Below are 24,858 nucleotides of genomic sequence, written 5' to 3'. Positions count from 1 at the left end.
TTTCTGCTTTTTCAGCATGTGACTCTTTTTCAGTTCCAAAATGCTTATGTGGCTACAAGTGTATATGTACAAAAGATCGGTCTACTCACTTACTGACGGTAAACCATAAAGAATTTTAAGATGACTCTTTTAAAAGTCTGTTCATTTTAGATGTATGACTGTTTTGTCTACATGTCTGTCTGTGTACCATGCGCGTGCCTGGTACCCTTGGAGGCCGGAAAATGGCATTGGCTCCCTTGATTCTGGAGTTACAGACTGCTGTGAACCACCAGAGGCATGCTGGAATTCGAACCCACCCAGGTCCTCTGGAAGAGCAGCCAATGCTCTTAATCACCGAGCCATCTCTCCAATCCTAAAACAATTCCTTGATACATGTGTAATTTTACCACTTATGAGTGACAAAAGCAGATTTGAAATCGATGAGATGGATGCATTTATTTATTTTTACATAAACATTAAATTGTCCCCAAATACTTGATACCGCAGGACACAGAACATTTTCAACGTTTCCCAGAGTTGATTGATATTTTGGTTTTTGTCATCATCAGTGCTGAGGATGCTGCTTTACATAAACATGTAGTACAAAAATGGCCATCTTAGAAATTGTTGGAAATTCTGTCCTAATCCGAAGTCAAAATCAATTTAACATTATTTGATGAAACTCAAGTTAGCAACTCAAATGCCAGTTTTAAAATTTTTCCATTACATACATACATTTATTTATTTATTTATTTAGTGTGAGAGTGGTGTGTTGGTTTTGTTTTTTTTTTTTTTTTTCTTTACCCTTTGACTCTTTTTGGCTCTTGGCTCTTTGGGGGCCCACCACCCAGCTCCCAGATAAACCACACATGGATTTTTTCTTATGAATGCTCAGCCTTAGCCTGGCTAATTTCCAGCCAGCTTCTCTTAACTTATCCCATCTACTTTTTGGCTCTGGGCTTTTACCTTTTTCTGTTTCTGTATATCTTTTCTTTCCTTCTTATTCCATACCCGGCTGTGTCTGGGTGGCTGGCCCCTTCTTTTCTTAATCTTTGATCTCCCCTTCCCAGGTTTTTCCTTCTATCTATTCTCTCTGCCTGCCAGCCCCACCTACCCTTTCTCTTGCCTCGCTATTGGCTGTTCAGCTCTTTATTAGACAAATCAGGTGTTTTAGGCAGGCACAGTAACATAGCTTCACAGAGTTAAACAGATGCAACATAAAAGAATGCAACACATCTTTGCATCATTAAACAAATGTTCCACAGCATAACCAAATGTAACATATCTTAAAATAATATTCTACAACAGTGGTGTGTGTGTGTGTGTGTGTGTGTGTGTGTGTGTGTGTGTATGCCATAGCATGCATATTGAGGTCAGAGGACACTTGTGGGCATTAGTTTTCTCCTTCCATCAGTGGGTTCTAGGGATAAAACTTAGGTCATCAGACTTGGCAGCAAGTGCCTTTACGATACACTGAGCCATCTTTGTGGCTCACGTATCAGTTTTAAGAGCAAATAGTCTAACACCATAGTCCAAAAATACATTAATTTGATACTTACATGCTGAGAAGTGACAGTAATGAAATATTAAAGGTCTTTGTTTTCTGTAATTAAACCATATGGTTTTATAAGGATAGAAAACCTTGTATATACAGTAAAAACACTGCAATTGATAGTAATCTCAAATCCAAACCAAGGCATGTCAAGCTGTGTTCCTTGTGTGATGGACTGCCAGTACTAAGTGTGACTATAGTATGTTCCGAACAAATCCACAGTAAAGTCACATGATGCAACATGAATTAGCAGTGCAAGAAACATCTTGGAATCATTATGTGTTTGGTTTTGAACTAATTTTTGGCCATTGCACATTCAGAAACCTTCTATCGCTGCCAAACTGATTATGACCCCACATTCAGTATGCAACTCTAGATGAGGTTATGAGTCACAGTTTAGCCTGGGCCTAAGAGGACAGAACTGGATGATGCATTATTGCATGAGTGGGTAGGTACACAGTGAGGCTCTCCCTTGTGTTTGGTCTCCAGTTCCTGCTTCTCCTTCTGTTTTTCCATGAATTGAAGCAGCATGAATCCCTCAATGAAGGTACCTAACCTAATCTTGGACTTCCTAGCCTTTGGAACTAAGTGTGGGCTAAAATAAACTTCTATTTTTCTTATTGTACTCAACTCAGGTATTCTGATGTGGCAACAGAAAGTGGGCTGAGACACGTTCTACTTCCAACAGATCAGAGCTGGATAGAGAGAGAAGTCAAGGTGGATCTTTTTTTATCTCAAACAAACAAACAAACAAAACCCTCGGGTTTATTAAATGTCAGTGGGGAGTGAAATTGAAAGTCAATTATGAATTAAAAAATGCTATTCAACTGCTATCTGTTCCTTTGGCTGTTCTGCATTTTCCTTGAGAGGTTTGGAACATTCCGCAGGTCTGCTGGATGGATGTTGCTTCTGTTGTGTGGATGTGGGAAAGGGATAAGAAAACTTGCTCACATTTCACAGTCAGAGAAAGTGATGCTACTGAAATTCCCAGGCATGTCTGTCTGACTTCAGGCCTGGGCTCCTTGTAAGAGGTCGTCCTGGCTCTCAGATCATGTGCTAAATGTGTACCAAAGAGACTCATCCTCTAACCGGGCAGTGGTAGTTCACACATATAATCCCAGCACTTGGAAGGCCAACATAGACAGATCTCTGAGTTTGAGGCTAACCTGCTCTGATAAGTTTTAGGCCTCCTGAAGGCCTCTCTGCTGACCAGCAAACAGAATCAGACTGAATTGGAAAGCCCAAGTTTACTGGGTAAAGAGCTCCCAGGTGATTCCCTGGCCCCAGCAGAGAGGAGACCAGAAAAAATACGTGTTGTTTTCTGGGATGTCACTTATGTTCCCTGTGGGAGTGGTCTTGAGCCTCTCTGTGCGAGGAGCTGTGTTTGGTGGGCTTTGAAGGGGCGGGTTTGGGGAAAGAGATGGGGAGGGGAGCTGAGGTGGATCTTCCACCAGACTCCTTCCAAACATTCCAGACTCTTTGGGTACAGGGATGCCAGGGTGCCAGGGGTTGAGGTGGAGCTCCCACCCAAACATGGTCTACAGAGCAAGTTTCAGGTCAGCCAGGGCTACACAGAGAAACCCTGTCTTGAAAACAAAAACAGAAAGAAAAAAAAGAAAAGAAAAAAGAGAGAAGAGTGTGTGAGTCATCCTGGCTCTCAGATCCTGAGCTAAGTGTGTAACCAGAGGTCATCCTGGCTCTCAGATCCTGAGCTAAGTGTGTAACCAGAGGTCATCCTGGCTCTCAGATCCTGAGCTAAGTGTGTAACCAGAGGTCATCCCGGTTCTCAGATCTTGGTTTGTACTGTTCCTGACATTTTGTTTAAATACAAGTGGTCATGTTGCTCCATTCTTCCCCAGCTTTCCTGCGCTTGCTCAGTCCTTTCCAAATGAGGCCCCCAGTTTTCATGAACATGATTTGCTCCAGTAGACAAAACAGAAGACAGGAAATAGCAAAGGGAGAGGGGGAAAGGCCAGGGTCAGGTCAGGATCTTCCCACGTCTTCTGTTCCCAGACCAGCTGAGACAAACGGCAGCTTTAGGGAGCTCCCAGAAGCTGAGGGACAGAAGGGAGGGTAGATTGAGGATCGGTCAGAATTCTTGGGGCAGAGAGTAAAAAGGGACATAGCAGCTAGTCATACATCTAGTGAACATCGATTATTAAAATGACTGCTTTGTCAAACAATATTCATAAATTTTCCTTTTGCTTCTCCTGCTATCATTTAAAGCATCTTCATGTCCACACCTTGGACTCTGTGCTTTGATGGAGACCCAGGTGGTGTCTGGTGTCGGTTTGGATCACCCAGGAAGCTCATGGAGGTCCTGTATAGTTGCTGAGTTCTAAGACATAGTGAATTTTCTAAATTAGAAGCTGGTTAGCATCGTGTGTTTACAGGCTTGCTGATACTAGTGGAAGTGGGTGGTGGTTTAGGCTCTGAATACGCTATTTCACAGGAAGCCAACCAGATGTAGCTAGAGGCAAAACAGGTTACTCGGTCCAGATTCCTTCTCAATGAAAGGATGCTCAGAGCTGATCTCCAGAGACTATGCAAGTCTTATTGTAAGGCTCCTCTGGTGACTCAGAGAGAAGATCTTGTCACTCTCTCTCCCCTGAAGACAAAACAGAATGTTTGAGATCTTACATGCTGTTGCCTTTGTTCCCACTGTCCTGAGGAGCCCACAGGGGCAGAGACAGTATCTGTTTTGCTCACCATTGGGTCTAAGCATTCACCCTTATCCTGGAGCTAATTCTGTGGTGGAATTTTCTATACAAGTAACCTTTGCCTTGGGTCAGCTGGTCAAAGGTGAGTGTCTACTGGCTGTGCATTTTCTCCTACCCATCCGTGGTGCTCTTTACCAGGTGAACTGGATTTTGTCTACAAATGAAGACATCATATTGAATAAATGCTAGGGCCCCTCTTCTGGAAGGTTCATATCTCTCAACTTGGGCCATAGTACCATAGGCATAGCTTATGACAAGACAGGAAGGATTTCTGGAATAAGACTCCATGGTCTTAACCTACCTTTCTCTATTTAATAGCTATGTGACCCTGAACAGACTGTCTAACTGCATATATCTATATCTATATCTATATCTATATCTATATCTATATCTATCTATCTATCTATATATATATATATATATATATATGGTCTTTTAAAGCTATTGTTAGATGCTTAAATATGTTTAAATGCTTGCATTTCTTTAGTGCTTAAATGTATAGTTTTTAACTTAATTTCTGGTACCTAGTAAGTACATACACATTATCTAATAGAGGAAACTCAATAAATATTCTTTGGATAAACAGATTAATCAACTCCTCAGCTTTCAGCTCTACCATAAATAAAGAGTTCAGTTGTCTAATAACTCTCAAGTTCTAATACCCTTTATTACTTGGTTGTGATGAGATTGGTAATTATAATATTGGTAATTATAATGTTAAATATGATATAAAAAGGAACATAGTAGCTAGTCATACTTCTAGTGAACATCAGTTGTTAAAATGACTGCTTGGTCAAACAATATTCATAAAAATTCATAAATTCATAGTTACATTATTACTATTTTCTCAGGATTATTGTGAGTATGCTAGAAATTGGACCAAAAAGGAGTGTGTTTCAGAAATGACGAAAGTCCACAGATAAGGTGTAGCTGCGGTCAGCAGAGTCTCATAGTTTGTGCCTCTCTGAGGAACTTTAACATCTCCATGACAACCTCTAATCACAATCATTTAACTTTGGTTTTGGCCACGGACAGGAACTCTTCAAATACCTTTCTGCATAAGAAGCCCTAAGGCCTGGGACATGAAGCCACTGGGCCAGGCTTCAGTAAGCCAGGTCCAGTGCTGAGGTCCATGAAAACCACTCAGCTGAAAGTCTGCATACTCATTAGATGGCCCTGACTTTTAAACCGATTCCCTTAATGGTGTTGTACTGAACAATGATGTCAGAGAACAGTTGATGAATAATTAATCTATAATAGTCGAGCATGGCGGTGTGCTTCTCCTAGGCAAAAATAACAAGAGAATGTATATCCTGTCTATTAGAGCTGCCCAACTTCAGAGCTGGATAACATCAGGATTCAGGACGTTAAGCTGAACCGTGAATACCCTTTGGTCAGTGATGTGGATTGTGTTTGTGTCCCCAGCTCAGTTCATGTTGAAGCCATAACCCGCAGTGACTTTGTATCAGGGACTTTGGAAAGGTAACTGGGTCATGGAACTGGGGCCTGCGTGTGATTTGTGTCCTTCCAGAAACAGGCACGGGAGAACCTACTTCTGCTCTCTCCCCGCTACCACACAGTGCAAGGGTACAGGATGGGCCACTGGGCAAAGCAGGCAGTGGTGCTCAGTGGGCATTGGGCAAGTTGGCATCTTGGCGTTAGAACTCAGCCTCCAGAACCGTGAGCAGTGTGTGCTGTTGAAGCCACCCAGGCTATGGTAATAAAGATAACAGCCTAAACTATGGCACTCAGCAACTGGACAATTAAACAAGAAGATGCCTGCAAGGATGTCATTACAGTGAGTAAATAAATAAATGAACAAAAAGTAGGGATGGTGCACATCTATACAGGCAAAACCTTCATAAAATAATAAAACCTAAAAAAAACAAACCTGTAAAATCCTGTCAGTACCTAATTCGAATCCATTACAGATTAGGGATCTTTTCTCTCCTCTTACCTATAGGGGGATAATTTCTTCTTAACATTTGTACGCCCAGTGAAGACTCCAGGCTGTCTATGGATGGGGCTTGCCATTGCTTAGGAGCCCTTCTCCCATCCCTGAATTGATCACCCAGCTGGGCTGTTAACTGTTTGCTTGCAGTGTGGGCTTGCTAGACTGTAACATGTTCCTTCAAGGGCAGGTGGTGTCCTTGTACCCCAGGAACTGATGTGTGGCGATGAGCCATAGACATTTAGTGGATGACTAACAGAGTTGAAGTCTGTCCCTCAGTGGGCGAGCTCATTGCTGGGCATACACTGGGCGGGGTTGCGTATGTCAAATCACCACTGATAAGCCGGACTGCATACCGAAAGCAGCATTGTTGGCCCCGGGGGGCTAAGGATCCCTGCCTTGGGTTCTGCTAGCTGGCTGTGCAGTGCTTGATTCACAGCTGGAGATGTGTTCCGGGGGAAGTGATTCTAAGTCATGTCCTGAAGCCACTGATGCCTCAGTTAATGAACCAAGTTCCCTTTGGGCTTTGGCAGGGGCCAGACAGACCACGTGCAACTGAACTCCCTGGGCATTGGGAGGTCAGTGTCCTCCAGCTGCACCCAGGCCAGCTTTCTGCAGAAGTATTGCTCCTGCCCTCCCGACAGCCAGCAGCCCAGCCCAGGCTTTGTCCTGGGCGCGGGTTGGTCTGGCCTGCAGCTCCCAGCATAGCTTAGGTGGGTAGCTCGTGACAGGCTTTGGCTCTTTCTTAGCCGCTGACTCGGCTATCCACTGCAAAGGGGGCCTGCTGCCTCAGACTCTGAGTAACTTTCATTCCCATTTCCTTCCTTCCCTGACTCTCTCTCTCGTTCGTTCGTTCATTCATTCATTCGTTCATTCATTCATTTCAATTTGCTGCCAGTTTCTAGGCCCTGCCCATCCAGTCTAGCCGGCTAGCATCAGCCCAATGCCTCAGCCCCATAAAGAGGCAAACCCCTTCCCTGACCAAACCTGCTTTAGCTGGAAGCCGCTAGAGCCTGGTGGCTGTCTAGAGAGCCCTTCTTTGCCATATCAAAACCCGGAAGTCTTAGTTTACAAAGCCCCGTGTGCATAGTTTTGGGGATCAGCTTGGAGGGCTTCTGAGAGGTGGCCTGTATGGGTGGCACTGCCCCCCAGGCCAGGCAGCTCTCTCAACTCCAATTCCTCATTGGCAAACACAGAATAAATGACACTGGGCAGCAGGCCTCTGAGATAATAATCAGGGACAGCAAAGTGAAGCGGGGGCCTTATCTTGTCAGGGTTTCTGTTACTCTAGTGAAACACCATGACCAAAGGTGAACTGGAGAGAAAAGGGTTTATTTGGCTTTTGCTTCCACATCCCTGTTCATCATTGGATGGATTCAGGGCAGGAACTCAAGAGGGGGCAGGGACAGGGAGGCAGGAGCTGTGCCATGGAGGGGTGCTGCTTCTGGCTTGCTCATCATGGCTTGCTCAGCCTGCTTTCTTACAGAACCGAGGACCATCAGCCCCGGGATGTCCCCACCCACCATGGGCTGAGCCCTCCCCCATCAATTGCTAATTAAGAAAAGGTCCTCCAGGCTTGCCTACAGCCTGGTCTTATATAGGCATTTTCTTCATGGAGGTCCCCTCCTTGGATGACTCTAGCTTGTGTCAAGGTGACATGAAACTAGCCAGCACAGGCCTGAATCCTGCTTCCACCCTGTCCCAACTGGTGCTCCCTTTCCCCAGTCCCAGGAGGTCATGAGGCTCCTGGTTTGGCGCAAGATGGATGTTTTGAACAGTGCTTGGGGGATTAACGGCCTCTCTCCAAGGTTCACTGGTTTCCTCAGGGTCTGGCAGGCAACACGCTGTGTGTGTTGTTCCATCCCCGCTGCCGGTTCTCTCATTTTCCGGGGCTGCCATGATTAACCAGCTAATGGCAACATCCCCCAGGCAGTAAGGGCTCAGGGGAATTGCAAACATCTTGGACAAGGCTACCTCAGAGAGGAGGCACTCACTCATCCTTCTTGATCTCTCCTCTGAAAGAAGGAACTGAGTCCGGGTTCTGGAAAGTTCCAGGAGCTTTGGTGACCTGCTAACAGTGACTCTGAGTTTAAACAAGCAAGGATAAGTGTGGGCTAGGGCCACCAGACCATTGACTCATCGTGGGTCTGTTTGTGTCAGATGGGGTCTCATCACCGAGTATAGTCTGCAGCCCTGCGTGCAGCTCTGGCTGGCCTTGAACCCCTCATCCCTCTGCCTGGGTCTCCCACGTGCAGTGGTTTCAGCAGCGTGCCACCAGGGGATTCACCTCGACATAAATCTCATAGTGCTCCTGAAGGAATGTTGGAGATCTTAAGTCCGTAATAACTCATAGGGTAGAACTAGATCCAGATGCGGTCTGCCCGTGGAAGAAGCAGGTAGATGCTCGCAGTGCACATCTGTCCACCTGGCCCCATGTCATCCCTGGTTCTGCCTCCTAGAGAGCAGAGTTTACAAGTTCACATGAAAATTAATCCAGTCACAGCAGAAGCCACCCCACCTGCATCTGAAAGCTGAATTTATCTTCACGTTGCCCGTTACTTTATCATCGTTCAATTTTCAAGATTCCAGGTAAGAAGAACTATGACTCGGACCTCCCGCATAAAAGCTCTTGAGGAACTGGATGAAATTCTAACCCAGATGGGAAAGAGAAGCTGTCCTCTCCTTAGGTCCTCTCAGCCCTGACATCTGTCAGTGCCAGTAGGAGTCACTTTTAGCTCAGTTCCTTCTCCAGCTGTGCTTGGAGGCCAGGGTGCATGTGTGGGTTGTTGTTTTTTTTTAAATATACCCAGGCAGGTGTTCTTTGCTAAGCTCTAAATCCCCAGAGACTACTGGAAGTTGTTTCCCCCACTTCCTCCTTCCTTCCCTCCCTCCCTCCTTCCCTCCCCTTCCCCCCCCCCCCCTTTCTCTCCAGTTACTGAGGAACTGACACTTGGGTCATAATTTCTGGGAAGAGCTCTTGCTCAGTATACCCAAAAATTGCACCTGAAAAAGTGTGAGTAGACGCTTGGTGAGATGCAGGAGTCTGTGGCTCAATGGGTTTTTACCTTGACATCTCAGGTTACAGCAAGAAAGCAAAAATACAGCTCTAGGGTTGACCAGATGGCCTATCGGGTAAAAGCACCCCACCAAGCCTGACAACCCCAGTTCAACCCCTCAGATGCATATGGTAGAAAGAACCAACTCCACTGAGTTGGTCTCTGACCTCCACACACATGCCTGCATTCTGCATCCCCCTCATCGTTCCCACAAGCAGACAATAATAGTAAAGTTGTTGTTGTTGTTTTTTAAGAGTCAATGCTTTTGCATATTTGTGCAGAGAAGTGTGGCTCTGTCTCAGGCACAAGGACAAGCCTGGCAAAGCCACCATCTTTTGTAGGTGTTCACTGTGTGGTTCTGACCTAACATGAGGAAGCATGTTCATTTCAGACTTGAGAAGAGTGAGGACTGCCAGGAAGAGCTCAGCTCTGGATGAAACCTGGGCATTTAAAGGAATCAATCCAGTTTAGCTAGAAAGTTTTAGAAATGGAAAAAACAAAAACAAAAACCCACTAAAGTCCTATTCAGAGGTCAACTCGACCACCTAAAATAGGAAACTGACCTACTGTGGAGTCAGGGAAAAGAGTTTGGGTCAGACTCTTATTGGCTAATAGATTAGTCAGGAAATAGGATTTTATACTTTCCTGTCTTTGTGTGTGTGGTGTGTATGTTAAGTGTGTGGGTATGCGCAAATGTGTGGAAGTGAGGGGTCAGCCTTGGTCAGCATTCCCGAGTTGGCGTTCTTCGGGAACACTGTCCACATTGTTTATTCAGACAGTCTTCCACTGGCCTGGAACTCACCTACTAGGTTATGTTGCCTGGCTGTTTAGGGAGCCCCAGGGATCCACCTGTCTTCTGCCTTCCCCGTGCTCAGGTTGTAAACCCGCCACTGCACGGCTGGGCTGATTTTCTGCTCCTGTTTTACATGGGTTCTGGGAATTGACTCAGGTCCTTGTGCTCGCAAGGAAAGCACTTTACCTACTGACGGGGCCATTTCTCCAACCCCCTTCTCACTCTTAGTTTTAAATGAGGAACATATTTTTTTCCAGTTAGAAGTCATTATTTTTGTGAAATTAGAGCACCCAGAAATTTTGTGGAAGACAGATGGATCTTTTGAATGTTTCCATTATAGATTTTAACAAGATGTCTGAGACGAAAGCAGAGCTCTTCTGTTTTGTTATAACACAAGGTGCGGATGTCAAAATCTTTTGACTCTGAATTTTTACCGTTTCCTGTTATGAGCTCATTACTGCTGGATTTTTCCCATGAATCTGGAACATGTACAGTGCTTTGGAAAGGGGATTATTTGCTTTAACTTTATAGACTGAGCTAAAAACAGATAAACGCTGTTTCCATTTTTGGAATGCTGTATAAGCTAAAAAGTGAACATGACCGTGTATGCAGGAAGTGCAAAGAGGAGAAGAAAACAGATACTTAACACAGCAAAATGTAACTGGAAAGCTGGTTTTGAAATGGCACAGTGTTTTGATAAATTGACTATTTTTATAGTTGAAGAGATGAATTTGTTTCACAAGCAAATGTCAGTTTTCCTGAGGCTTGTGTGCACACAGAACAGACATGGTGTGAACTTCATTCTTGAGGAGTCCCCTGGAGGACCAAGTTCAATCACTCTGTCGCTCCACATAGTCTTGGTATTTCTAGGTAGGGTGCAGCCAGCTCTTAACTTTGCAAGGCTTTCGGATAAATTTAGAGAAGGGGCCAGGGGCCACTGAAAATGTTCACGTTGAAGTTGTTTGCTGTCATTCTGGTTAACAAGACTCTGAAATTCAGTGTGCAAAATTAGCACATCAAACTAGAGGTCTGGACCAGAGTAAAGATGCTTACCACCAAGCTTGATGAATTGACTTAGATTCCCCAGGACATGGTTTAAGGAGAGAATCAACTTCTGTAATCTGTCCTCTGACCTCTGTCTGTATGTGCACCCACATATAAAACAAAAATAGTAAATAAAACTAGAGGACTTTATTAAAACACTGACATGGGTACATTGAAGTACAGATTGGACAGCCCTAAGTTGGAAATCCCAAACCTTTTAATATGGACGTAAAGCCACAAGTAGAAAATTTCAGGCCCGAGTCTGTGATGGTCACAATCAAAATACAAGTACAGAAAAACACTGTGTAACATCAACCTCATGCTGTGTATATAAGGTACATAGGAAACAAAATGAATTTTGTGTTTGTGCTTGGTCTGTGCAGATATCCCCAAATCCAAAACACTGCTGATGAAGGACACCCAGCCTGTAGAATGCTCTGTACCAGGCTTTTTCTTTTAGGCCATCAACCAGCTCCCAAATCATGACACAGAGATTTATTATTCGTTATGAATGCTCAGCCTAGCTTAGGCTCATTTCTGGCTGGCTCTTTGAACTTAAATTAACTTGTTTTTCTTTATCTACCTTTTGCTTTGGGGCTTTTTACCATTTTTCCTTTCTGTATGTCTTGCTTTCCTGCTTCCTCCGATGTCTGGCTGGCTGGTGGCTGCCTAACTTCTGGCCCTGAACATTTCTCTCTCTTTCTCCCTCATTCTCTTCTCCTTCTTTTCTTCTTCTTCTTTCCCCCTCTCCTCTACCTAAGTTTCTCTTCCTACTTATTCTCTCTACCCACCATCCCCACCTCTCCTTTCTCTGCCTAGCTATTGGCCGTTCAGCTCTTTGTTAGACCAATCTGCCTTAGGTGGGCAAGGTGAAACAGCAACACATCTTTACAGAATTAAACAAAGGCAGCAGAAACAGATGTAACACATCTTTGCCCAGTGAAAGTGATATTCCTCAGCAGCGTTCTGCTGATAACCACCTGAACTTACGGTCTACCTCCACACAAGTACTCACTGGGTCCCCTTCCCCTTCTCTTAACCTTTTGGGCTCTTCTGTTACCGCTTTATTGATCACTGTCGGCTGGCTGAGTTTTGCCACCGGGAGGCCTTTATTCTGGCTCTTGAGTGACTTCAAATGTGAGTGTGGGCATGTCCCGGAAGAGTCAGGGCTGTGGATGAGTGGGAGGGGGTAGAGGGATGGGACGGGAAGCCATGTTCCCCTATAAGCGAGTGGGGTACAAAGCCTTGAGAGGAGTTTCCCAACCCCTAAAAGTGAGGAGGGGCTAGGGCAAGAGAGGTAGCTTAGGGGTTATGAGCAGTGACTACTCTTCCAGAAGACCCAGCTTCAATTCCCAGCACCCACATGGCAGCTCACAACTATCTGGAACTCCAGTTAGTTTCAGGGGATCCAAGCATGCATGGGCACTGCATGCATGGGCGTGATACACAGGCAAACACGCAGGCAAAAGGCCCATACACATAAATAAAGCAAGAGGAGCTAATAATGGGTGTGAATATTAAGACTGCCCAGCAGAATGACCAGAATTTACCAGGGAATCCTGGATGATGAACTGCTTGGTTTCTAGAGTTAAGAAAAAAAAAAAAAAATGGAACAAAGTCTTGATGGTAGACGTAGCAACTCATAAACAAAGGGAGACAGAAACATGGAGAGACACCCTGGAAGCCTGCCCTTCCTGGAGTTGGCTCTGCCTGTTTGTTCTGTCACATTTGCATCTGTTTGTAACCTGTGACCAAACTCGGGCCCTTTGAATCATTTATTTTCTTTTTTTTATTTCTACATTTAGCATTGCTCACATTTGGAGCAGGAGAGATGGCTTGGTGGTGCAGAGTGTTTCTGTGCAAACATGAGACTGGCGTTCAGCTCCCACCACTCACATCAAATCTGGGTGTGGTCCTGTGTACCCCTGTTATCCCTCCATTGAAGGGGTCGAAGGCGGGAAGGTAGCTGGGGCTTGCCGGCTGCCAGCCTAACTAAAAATCACAAGCCCACTGAGAGACTGCCCCAAAGGAACCAGGTGTAGAGTGATAGAGGCGTGCACCCTACATCTCCCTCTATTCTGTAGGTACACTCAGATGTGCGTGTGTGTGCACACACATCACAAGCACACCCCTATAACTATCATTACCCTGTACCAGGCTACTGTCGCCACCAGCACTACAGCGAGCATTTGTTGAGCATTACCACAGGGCGGAATTCTCGCTCTCTGCTCTTGTGGGAGCTATCTCTTTCATCCCCCAAAGCCACCCATTGAGTGCAGGTGCTGTCATGATAAAGGCTGGAGGAATTAACTTCCTAGGGTTGTTCATCCATCACCGGTATAAAGAGAGTTTGGAACCGAGTTGTGATTTATGTTGTATAAAATTCTGCTTCATAGACTTAAGCAACCATCCTTGCTCTTTAATCCCCACTTTCATCGGTGTCTAGAGAAACCCAGTACTCATTAACAGTCTCTCCATCCTCCCCCTGCTCCTCCTCAGCCCTGGTGTTGTGTGACAAGACTTCCCTGGGGAGGCACAAAACAAGCATCTACTCACCCCAGAGAGGGAGCCCATGACCAACCAAACTATGTATACTACCAAAGTCCAATTTGGCGAACTGGTGATTTTTATTGGGGTTACTCACGGGAACACGGGTGAGGGTTACAGGAGCAGAAATGACTGAATGACAGCTGCATCACCAAAGCCCACCCCAGCATGGGTGACAGCTCACAAAGCTGGGAATTGTAGTACACGGCACAGCCTTTCCCGGTGACTCGGTTGCTCTAAACCTCTGTTAGGGAGCTTGGCTGGTCTCTGCTTCATCCAGGCAGCAGGTCTGGTCTCAAGAGTCTTCTTTGTAGCTTGCCTTCTCTGAGAGTGACTCTCAGCAATCTTTATAGTTTACTCTTGGAGAAGAGGTACCGAGTGAATCTTGTCAGTTTCAGGGACTTCCTGAAGCTGTTTTGTATTGTTTACCTTCTGGTTTCAGAAGCTTCCCAGTGGGATGCCATGTTTCAGTCTGGGAGGAAATTGCTAGAGACCTGGGTAATCACTTTCTCTCTGTACTCACCTGCTCTGGACATTTCATACAACTGCAGTCACACATGTTATAGTCCATTGTGACTAGTTAATGTCAATATTGCCTAGGATCACCCAGGTTGTGAATAATATTTCACTGAATGCTTCTTGTTTAGGTTCATGTACAGACATTAAGTTGATAATACTTTAAAAAAAAAAAACTGTTGTTGATAGTATGACAGAAAGTGACATTCATGATTCATGGACAGGTTTTTGCATGAGCATCTGGTTTCAATTTATATACAGGACTTTTCAGTCTTAGGTTTTGTCTTAATCAGTGTTCTGTTGGTATGAAGAGGACCATGACCATGGCAACTCTTATAAAGGAAAGCATTTAACTGGGGCTGGCTTACAGTTTCAGAGGTTTAGTCTGTTATCACTGTGGCAGGGAGCTGTTGCTGGAAAAGGAGCTGAGAGTTCTACATCCGGATCTCCAGGCAACAAGAAGAGAGAATGAGACACTGGACCTGGCCAGCTTTTGAAACCTCAAAACCCACCCCTAGTGACATACTTCCTCCAATAAGGCCAGACCTACTCCAACAAGACCACACCTCCTAATCCTTTTCAAATAGTGAAATCCCCTGATGAATGAGCATTCAAATATATGAGTCTATGGGGGCCATTATTTAAACCACCACAAATGGTTTTCCTGAACTTCATATTATTCTTAGCAAATCTTTCTTTTTATTTTATTTTATTTAATTAATTAATTTATTATTATTATATTTGTGTTTTAATTTTACACATCAGCCATGGGTTCTTCTGTCTTCCCCCCTCCCGCCCCCACTCCTACCTCCCTCCCATCCCCTCCCCTCCATTCCCATCTCCTCCAGGGCCAAGACTCCCCTGGGGATTCATTTAAACCTGGTGGATTCAGTACAGGCAGGTCCAGTTCCCCTCCTTCCAGGCTGAGCAAAGTGTCCCTGTGTAAGCCCAAGGTTCCAAACAGCCAGCTCATGCACTAAGGACAGATCCTGGTCCCACAGCCTGGGTGCCTCCCAAGCAGATCAAGCTATTCAATGGTCTCACTTATCCAGAGGGCCTGATCCAGCTGGGGGCTCCACAGCCTTTGGTTCATAATTCATGTGCTTCCATTCGTTTGGCTATTTGTCCCTGTGCTTTTTCCAATCTTGAGCTCAACAATTCAGCAAATCTTTCTTTATAAAAAAATGTTTTAAAAATGTATTTTATGTCTGTGTTCTGTTTGTGTGTATGTGCACCATATGTGTTGCAGGTACCTGAGAATTCCAGAAGAGGGAGTCAGATCCCCTGGAACTGGAGTTAGATACAGTTGTAAGCCACGGCACAAAATCCAGGTCCTCTGGAAGAGCGGTCAGACTTTCCAGTCTTTCTGCAAAGCCGTCATTCCAGTCCCATATATTTCTTTTCTAGAAATAAACTTTGATGACTGGAAGGGATGGAAACAAAGCTGCCATTTTACCAAATCAATTTCTCGCCTCCTCTTGCCTCTCTTCTCCTCCCTTCCCCTCTCCACTCCTCTCTTCCCCATCTTCCCACCCCATGTAAGCTTGTTTGGGGTCTGTCTCCTCCAAGCCTGCCCTGTATGTTCCTGGAAAGCCTACTCCTTCACTTTCGTTCCTACCTTCTGTGCAAGGCCAGGTCTGACATCTTCCAGCCCAGAAGGCCATTCTGTCTCTGCAGCCTGAGGTCATTTTTCCCTCTTGTAAGAATGCCTGGAAGCTTTACCATTTTCTTGGCATTTTTACTCCCTTGTCCCAGCTTGCACTTCCTGGCTTTTATGCCCCTTGAGGGCAGGATTGAGGTCTGACTCACTGTCCCTGTTCCCTGCAATGGTTCCCCTGCCTTTCACTATAGGTACTAATGAATATTCATATTTGTGAACTGAATAAATCCTTGGCTAGTTGCCTGGTGCTTCTGATTCACTTGAAACTCCGTTGAATTTCCTTGTACAATTAGTGTTACAATAGCCCTATTTTTAACCAGGTCTTGTGGTGAGGGAGGAGCCAGTGAGTGAGGTCATGCTGTCTTATGCTTTCTTGTCTCCCTGGCTTCCTCCTCCTCTGGGTTACAGGCCTGTAGCCTGTCTGCCATCTTTCCCTGGACCCTCAGAACATTTCCAGCCCTTGCTTCTTGATCTCTTGAATTAACAAATGGGACTACATGAAGTTAAAAAGTTTCACAGTTAAGGGCAACTGTATGCATAGCAAACGGACAGCCTACAGAGTGGGAGAGAAGTCACTGCCATTTATATGCTCCAGACAGGGGACGGACAGGGAAAGCTTGTGAAGAACCACATAAATCAAACACCAAGGGTGGAACTTGGCAGAAATGCTGAGCAGGAGTGTCTAGGCTTGTCTGCGGGGTATGGTCCGTTCTGTAGTCTGCCTCCTTTTTGCGTCTCAGGAAAACTGATCGAGTGGTCCATCTGTGCATCCTTTGGAAGTCCCATAGCTAGGCAGCCCATCTTCCCACCCCATGTTCCATAGGGACAGTGGCAGCCAGAGCCGCTGGATCAGCCTGTTCCGCACAGCACAACTTTCCTGCAGTATTCACGGTTTCTTCCTGGCTGTACAAAACCCTGACAGAAGCCACAGGAGGGGAGGGGGGAGAGAGGGAGGGAGGGAGAGAGGAGGGGGTGTTTATTCCAGCCAAATGGGGAAAGGATGGCAGCGGAAGTGTGGGACCAGCAGGTCACATTGCACATACAGTCAGGTGGCTTCCTCTAGTTTATTCAGTGTGGGACTCCAGCTCATGGGGTGGTACAATCCCACTTTTAAGTTGGGTCCTCCCAGCTCGGTTAACCTAATGGAGAACAGACATGTCGGGAGGTTGGTCCCTTAGGTGACTCTAGACCCTATCAAGTTGATAACCCCTAGCCACTCCCTCCTTAGCGAACCATGCAAGTGGTTCTCAATCCTGGCAGATCACTTACTAGAGTACGCCTGTGATGCATCTCATAAATTGTATCCAAGCCTTAAGTAAACCCAGAAGCCAACATCAATAATAATCCCTCTTCTCCAGCCAAATTCTGTTGCCTGGCAACTGGCTGGATGGAGTGTTCTAAAGTTAGAACCCACACTCTGCAAGATACATTTTTCATTCATTCATTCATTCATTCGTTCATTCATTCACTCACTCTCATTCATTCATTCCTTATTCTTTCACTCTTGCCCTGCCTTGCACTTTTGTATAACTTGCTTTCCCTTCGAGGTTTCTGAGAATTTCATCTTGGTTTCAAAGCAACTTATGTTATCCGTCCCCCTACCCCCATGTGTAGATATAACACTCTTTTTAAAATAAGAAACACAGAGCCAATGCAGAGTTAAAAGCCCAAGAGGTCAGAGCAATAGCTAGGAGCTGAAAAAAAAATCTTTCTTACCCTTCACTGCCGCTGCCGTCCTTCCCCTCAGCAAGAGGCCTACTTCCTGTGTGTCTGTCCTTTTATTGACTTTCTGTTCTGCCTTCTCATTGGTTGTAAACCCAACCACATGACCTCCTTGTCACTGCCTGTCTATACAGACCTTTAGGTCTCAATGGTTGGTATTGAGATTAAAGGCGTATCCATGTTGGCTGTATCCTTGAACACACAGAGATCTGTCTGTCATGTGATCTGGATTAAAGGTGTGTGTCACCACCACCCGTCTTCTGCTATGGCTTGCTCTTAGCTCTGACCCCCAGGCAACTTTATTTATTAACATACAAATAAAATCACATTTCAGCACAAATAAAATATTACTATACCCATGACTAGTGACTGCTGGACAGCTAGGGCTGGTGACCACCAGCCTCCTTGAGCAGTAAGTTCTTGCTGCATTCAGACTGCTTGGGAGCTGTTACCCAGAACTGCTGCCTGGGATGCATGCCGACTTCTACAGGGGTGGGGAACACACTCTCTAGGAGGCGTTTGTTTGGGAAAAATATGTTTTTCGGGTGGGAGGGAAGGGGGGTATTTTAAGGGAAATTGTATTTGAGCATAGGATCAGTTAGATTGTAGTAGAGTATGTGATGCTAATACTTTTAGTGAAATTCCAGACTACAACAGAGGATTTCTTTGTGCAGTGTGGTTGGTAAGCTACATGTTGCCAGTAAACTTTAAGAAAAAAAAAAAAAAAAAGAGGCCTTTCATGTGTATTTCTTAAAATACTTGGTGTTAATGTTCCACAAGTCCCTATCAGAGGCACAAACCCTAGCTTTCCCATGAAAGAAGTATTCTGTCCATTCCTGGCTCAGGCCACAAGACCTCTGAGAGTCTCCTGTTAGTACCTTCAAGTATATGAACTTAAGGCACGTTCAGAGTGTGCTTGAGCCTGTAGCCTGGATGCAAATGTATAAATGGAGGACCAAGTCCAGGTTTAAACTATGAAGGCTTCATGTCTGTTACTTCACTTCTTGTACACTTTCTCCTTGTAACTTTTTTTTTTTTTTTTTTTTTTTTTGGTGGAGCTGAGGATCAAACCCAGGGCCTTGCGCTTGCTGGGCAAGCACTCTGCCACTGAGCTAAATCCCCAACCCCTCCTTGTAAGTCTTATATGTCAGTATTTGGTCATATTTTACCAGCCCCCACCCCCCCTTTTGTAAGAAATGCTAGGGTTTTCTTTCAATTACAAAGCTCTTGCTATATTGCCTAGGCTAGCCTCCAACTCCGGGTCCTCAAGCTTCATCCTTCCAAGCAGCTGGGCTTGCAGGCCTGTGCCGCCATACCTTGTTTAATACTTAACTCCATATCCTCTTGAATGTCCTGCAGACTTTTGTTAGTAGACTCATCTTCTTCGGCAGAAAGCTTAGTTCCAGGCGCTCCCAGTTTCTTCTGACAATTCTTGAGTCTTCCTGCATTCCCAGAGTAGTTTCAGGGTGCCAGGAATTTCTGGAGCGCTCAGTTTGGGGGCTGGTGTGATGGAGTGTAAGGACATCTATCATTGTCCAGCTTCTCTCCTTTGGCCCTTGTTTACCATTCACTCACATCCAAACTCTCCAGTCTGTTCTTACCCCAACCCTCCCCCAGTAGTTCCCACCGTCTCAAACTCATTTGGGAACTATTTTCTCCAAGGGTTATTGGTCTATAATTCATTCACAATATATCTCAAAGACCAATGTTAATGAATCTTGTCTATTACTTAATGTGTAAAGTAGTCACTGGATATGTCTAAGAAAAAAACAAGCTGCCTGCTCCCTCTGCCCTCATACCACAACCAACACAGACTTCTGTGACCTCAAAGGTGTGGGGGTTAGTTCCACCAGCAGACAAGCGTTTGATCCCACTGCATCGGATACCAGCTGCATGTTCTCTAATGCAATTTGGTTCTGAGGCTGTGTACCCAGCGATAATGTCAGATACAACAGATTAGGACCTGGGTCCTTAAGATACGCCGCTTCCAGCTAGACGCCAGCTTGCAACTCCAGGTGGTTATCTGTGTGGCTTTGTTTCGGGGACAGGGTCTTTATATAGTCCACACTAGCTTGCGAATTGTGATCCTGCCTCAGACTCCAGATTGGTGGGATGACACGTGAGTGCCCCCATCCCAGATTTGTTTTCTCTGAACTTCTGATCCACCTTCTATAAACTAAGGTTCCCACACCTGCCTCCTCAGGTTCATCTCAGGGAAACACCAGGCTATTAAAGGATACTCCATGGCAGTATCTCAACCCTCCTAAAGCTGCAACCCTTAAATACAACCCTTTATGGTGTGGTGTCCCCCCCCAACCATAAAATTATTTTGTTGCCACTTCTTAACTGTAATTTTGCTACTGTTTTGAACTGCAATGTAAACATCTAACTTACAGGATATCTGCTATTGGGGTTGAGACCCACAGGTTGAGAACCACTGCTCTATAGGCTACAGATAAAATGCTGGAGTGAATTCTGGGGGAGATGTGTGAAGGTCCTTCTTGCCTTTTCTAACACACCCCAAGAACCTCCATATGTTCAGCCATACAAAAGCTATGCCCTATCCTTTTTTGTTTGTTTGCTTTGGTTTTTTCAAGACAGGGTTTCTCTGTATAACGGTCCTGGCTGCCTTGGAACTCACTTTGTAGACCAGGTTGGCCTGAAACTCACTGAGATCTGCCTGACTCTGCCTCTCGAGTGCTGGGATTAAAGGCGTGTGCCACCACAGCCTGGCTCCTCTGGGTTTTTATGGTGCCCTCTTTACATGGTCATGATTACTAATAGACTGGCTGGGGAACCCCAACAAACAAGGCTTGTCTGTGTCTTGGTCTTCGTGGCCTCTCTGTGTAGCATTCCTTTCTCCAGAGATGGGACGGGCTCCATCTGGAATGAGGGAGGTTTTTTGTTTGTTTTAACCTGCTATTGGACAAGAACAGACAGGTCAGAGCTCTTTAGGGCCAGATCCAAGAAAGAATGTGAGGGCAGATTAAGAATTGCTGTGGGCTCCCTTGGAGAAGAGAAACTCATTTGCACGGCTGCCCTTTGGAAAGGGTTTCTTAAGCCAGTCACTGTGGACAAAGGCCAAAATATACATATACTAAAAGTCCTGAGAGAAAAGCCAGGTGTCTGTACTCCTAATGGACTGACAGTCCATGCTGAGGTTGCTGGTCCATGGACCACACCGTGAGGAGTTAGGTCACAGAGATGGGCTCTTGCTTTAATAGAACTCTTAGATTTCCCCTTTCTGTCTGCTCCAGAGTGCGTGTGATGACAAGAGGGAGATTTGGTTTAAAAGGCTGCAGAGCCCTTCCTTGGAACCCTTCTGTGCCTCTTGGTGATCTTTCGGGAATGTGACTAATGAATGAAGGCACCGCAGATACCAAAGGTGCTTCCGAGATGCTTTGGAATGACTCTGGTCCTTCCTTGTAATGCTCTCTCTTGATTTTGCTCATGCCTTTACGACTCATCTCCTACACGTGTGCTTCTCCAGGAACGGGAAAAAGAACACAGCCCTCTCTGGTTGTTTTGCATGCCCCTGGGCAGTTTCCCCCAGGCTGAACCATCTTCTTTCCTTACATTGAGAAATAAAATGCAGAAGGGCAGAGATGTCACTTCTGAGATTAATTTGACAAAGGGACTGACTCCCCTTTGGGACACGGCCCTCTACCTGGAACACTTATGTTGAGGTGCAGTGATCAGCTCTGCTTTTGGGAGCACCAAGTCCTGGCGGTTCAGTTTTCCCAAGAGGTCCCCAATCCTAGGAGCAAACCTGTGTTGGCTTCAAGGTGGATTCTTCAGTCCCATCCAGGCCTGGGATACATGCAGCCCCACCTAACTGCCTGCCTTCAACTCAGGGAAGACCGTGAGCCAGCCAGGTGCTCCTGAGTTTCTGCCCCACAGGACTTGTTACCATAGCAGATCAATTTGGGGACAACTTGTTAATGGCAGTTGATAGTTATCAACTGCTAAGATTCCCAGATATGTGGAGACTATTAAAGCACGTTGAAGATAATGCACTATCAGTATCCAGGTATGTGGAGGCTATTAAAACACGTTGAAGATAATGCACTATCAGTATCCAGGTATGTGGAGACTATTAAAACACGTTGAAGATAATGCACTATCAGTATCCAGGTATGTGGAGGCTATTAAAACATATTGAAGATAATGCACTATCAATATGACAAAGTGGAAGGAATAGGACTCTCATGGGCTGGGTTTACCAGTGGGTGGAGGGACTGTGAGCACTGCTCTTGACACATGTGTGCACTACACACCAACTACTTCAGACCTTTGGACTTCCTTTTTTTTTTTTTTCAATGTGGGAGTTGGGAGCGTCTGGAGAGCAAACTCACTTTAACCTTTGTAGCAGCCATAGTCTGATCACCCTGCCTCACCACCTGACCTGGAAAGGGACCTTTATTACCTCCAGGTTGGAGAAGTCCTTTGCCTTGTGCTGGATTTCTGTCTCCTTAGCTGGGGCTTTTACAAAGCCAAGGAAAGCACCTCTGGTTATGTAAAAGTATCAGGGACTTGGTAACACTGGTCTTTTTGTGAGCAGACATCCTGAGAGGTTAGGGAGAAACGCCATGGGGCAGGGAGCAACACCCTCGCCCCCCCAAAAAAAAAAAGCTGGACTCCAACTCTGCAGTTCTACTAACAGGAGAGAGAGGAGAGATCCACCCCTGGGAAAGCAAGGCAGCCTCGTGTTCGCTCCAACTCTGCGGGGTTTTTTAAAAGTCAAATCAGAGGAAGAAAGCGAGAGACTTAAGATTCCTGAAGTTGTACGAAAAGGCCCGGAGACCTGTAGCGTCCTATCCCTCCCTCCTCAGTCACCAGGGATGAGCACCCCGGACGTCCACCTAGGGCGACTCTTGCAAACTCCCAACTTCCCGCTTGAGCAGGTCCGGATGGGCGGGGGCGAGGGGGCGTGTCTAGCTGGGGGCGTGGCCGCTAGAGCCCCCACCCCCGCATCTCCGCCCACTTCCCTTTCTCAATGTGCTGCCCGGCGGGCTCGACCTCCCGGGCCGTGACGCTCGGGCAGGGGTGGAGCCCGCCGCCTGGCCGCCGGCGTCTCGGGACGATGCCCGCACTCCGCCGCGCCCCGAGCCCGCCCCCGGCCGTCCGCAGGCCCACGGGCAGGCGCGTGTGAGCGGGAGCGGCGGGCGAGGAGCCGCCGCCCGGCCCGCGATGTCACCATTGTTCAGCTGGGTGGCCAAGGTAGGCGGCGGCGGGCCAGAGCTAACCGAGGGCCCCGGGGGAGCTCCAACTGCCGGGCCTCTGCGCGGGGGAGGGGGCGGGAGGCCGTTCGAGCGAGCTCCGGAGCACTTTTCATTCATTCCTCCTAGCACCCCGTGGGCCAGCCTCCCAGAAGGCGTCGCGCCTGTTTCCCGGCTGGGGAGACTGAGGCACAGCCAGATGTGGTCCCAGATCGCAGTAGGACCGCCCCTGCCCTCCCGGATCCCCTCTCTGCGAGGGGTGGTTGGGGCGGGTCGCCGAGGATGTTGCCTGGTTTTAGCTTTTTTTTTTTTTTTTTCAACCTGCCGTGTTTTTTTTTTTTCCCCCCCAGAGGACAGGCTCCGAGGTCTTCAGTGTGTGAAATGTAACTTTCTCTGTCTGCACAAAGTTTTATGACTGCAACGCTCCCGCCTTCCGAGCCGAGCGTTAGAAATCCAGGCCGTCTCGGGGCTGCTAACTAAAAAAGTTGGCGGATTTGCCGGGATTGCCTCCAACCTTGCCTGGGTTGTGTGGGTTTTGACTAATGAATGCATTGCTCCCAGCCATGAAAGACGCCCAGCTCCTTCCTCTCTTGGATATGATCCCCCTCTGTGTATAATAACTTTCACCTCGAGAGAACCCGTTAGCTTGTCTCTGACCCTTTATAAATAGTAATTAGACGGGAGTTATATCTCCAGTTATGATGTGAGGCGGTCAGAGTGTGGGGTGTGTGTGTGTGTGTGTGTGTGTGTGTGTGTGTGTGTTCCCCCTAATTACATTTTTCTGAATACCTGTTTGGGAGCAGATGTGGCTTCGCCTGTAATTTAAGTAATGAAGTGGAGACAGAAACTAGGTAAGGTTAGTTATGAGATGACACCAAGAAACAACATTCCACCCGAATCCTTACGAGAGTCGCCTCCGGAAGCAGCGGGTGCCACACAGAGAGGGTTTGGAGAAAACATTAGAGCCTATACATAAAGTATAATTTTCTGCTGAAAAAAAAAAAAGATACTGTCCACATTTTTGCTTTTAAAGAATCTTTTAACTTTTTTTAGTAACGCCATATTTAAAAACCAGTATTAATGTATATGTATATTCAGAATATGTATATTCTTCAGGTTGCAGACCTGAATTGCTTTATTATTGTTGTTGGTATTTGTTTGTTGTTTCGGTTATTGTTGGTTTTTAATATTGTACTCTAAGGAGGAAAAATGGAGCTTCACGGAGATGTTTGATTCCAACACCAACAAGGAGTAGATCGCAAAGATCTACCATTCTTTTAAAAACAAACAAACACACAAAAAACCCCAAACCTACTATTGCTTCTTTTTCTTTCAGTTTTATTGACTTCTCTGGAACATTTTTAATAACTTGCTGTTCACTGTAGGAGTGCGATGGACGTCTGTTGACTTTGTTTGCAGACCAAAGCCCTCTTTCAAATCGCATGTGAAGACTCAGCCTCCTTCAAGGGGCGGTACTCCTGCAGGGTACAGACAGCCACACTGTGTGCGCATAGCTTGATTTTGATTCTGAATTATGTTATTCTTGAACTGGTGTTAAAAGCTTAGGCCACCAACAGCACAAAACAAAGCAAAGCAAAAAACTAGTCCGTGTTTTTAGAGCAAATTTCTCTTTAGTTGTTGATATTATGTATTTATTTTTGAGAAGGGGGCTCACTATGTACCCTTGGCTGGTCTAGAACTGGCTAGGTGGACAGGATAGCCTCAGACTCAAAGAAATCCACCAGCACTTAGCACTTGGTCTGGTCTCTCACATCTTGGAATTAAGGTTGTATGCTGCCATGTCCAACCATAAAATTACATATATATTTTTTCTAGTAGTTCATGTAATTATTGTAGATTACATCTTGAATTAATTTTTTTCACCCAGTATTATTTTGTGAATGAAGATTGTGACCTTTTTTGAGAGTATTTCATAAACTGGGCTGTGGTCATGCGTACCTGTAACCCCAGCAGGTCAGAAGTTAGGGATCATCCTTAGCTACATGCCTAGGTGAGGTCAGTCTAGGCTTCAAGAAACTCAGTCTTATACTAAAACAAATCCAAAAAGAAAGAAAGAAAAGCTGCATGGGATTATAGAC

The 24,858-nt window shown here is 45.8% G+C and overlaps 1 protein-coding gene across 5 annotated transcripts in view; it reads left to right on the top strand.

Annotated features, from left to right (window-relative positions):
- Window positions 1-24,858, top strand: part of Tbc1d1 (TBC1 domain family member 1) — a 204,012-nt gene that overhangs the window by 58,600 nt on the left and 120,554 nt on the right. The window contains exon 1 of one of the 5 annotated variants that reach the window (XM_036200569.1): window positions 22,574-22,760. The exons of the other annotated variants lie outside the window; for them this stretch is intronic. Within the exon in view, the coding sequence (XP_036056462.1) occupies window positions 22,731-22,760 (30 nt within the window). The 5' untranslated portion in view covers window positions 22,574-22,730. Of the gene's footprint in view, window positions 1-22,573; window positions 22,761-24,858 lie in introns of those variants that run through there. 5 annotated transcript variants of the gene reach the window in all.

This window comes from Onychomys torridus, chromosome 10, assembly GCF_903995425.1.
Source record: "Onychomys torridus chromosome 10, mOncTor1.1, whole genome shotgun sequence".
NCBI classification, from domain to species: Eukaryota; Metazoa; Chordata; class Mammalia; order Rodentia; family Cricetidae; genus Onychomys; species Onychomys torridus.
This window is presented reverse-complemented; position numbering and strand designations above follow the sequence as displayed.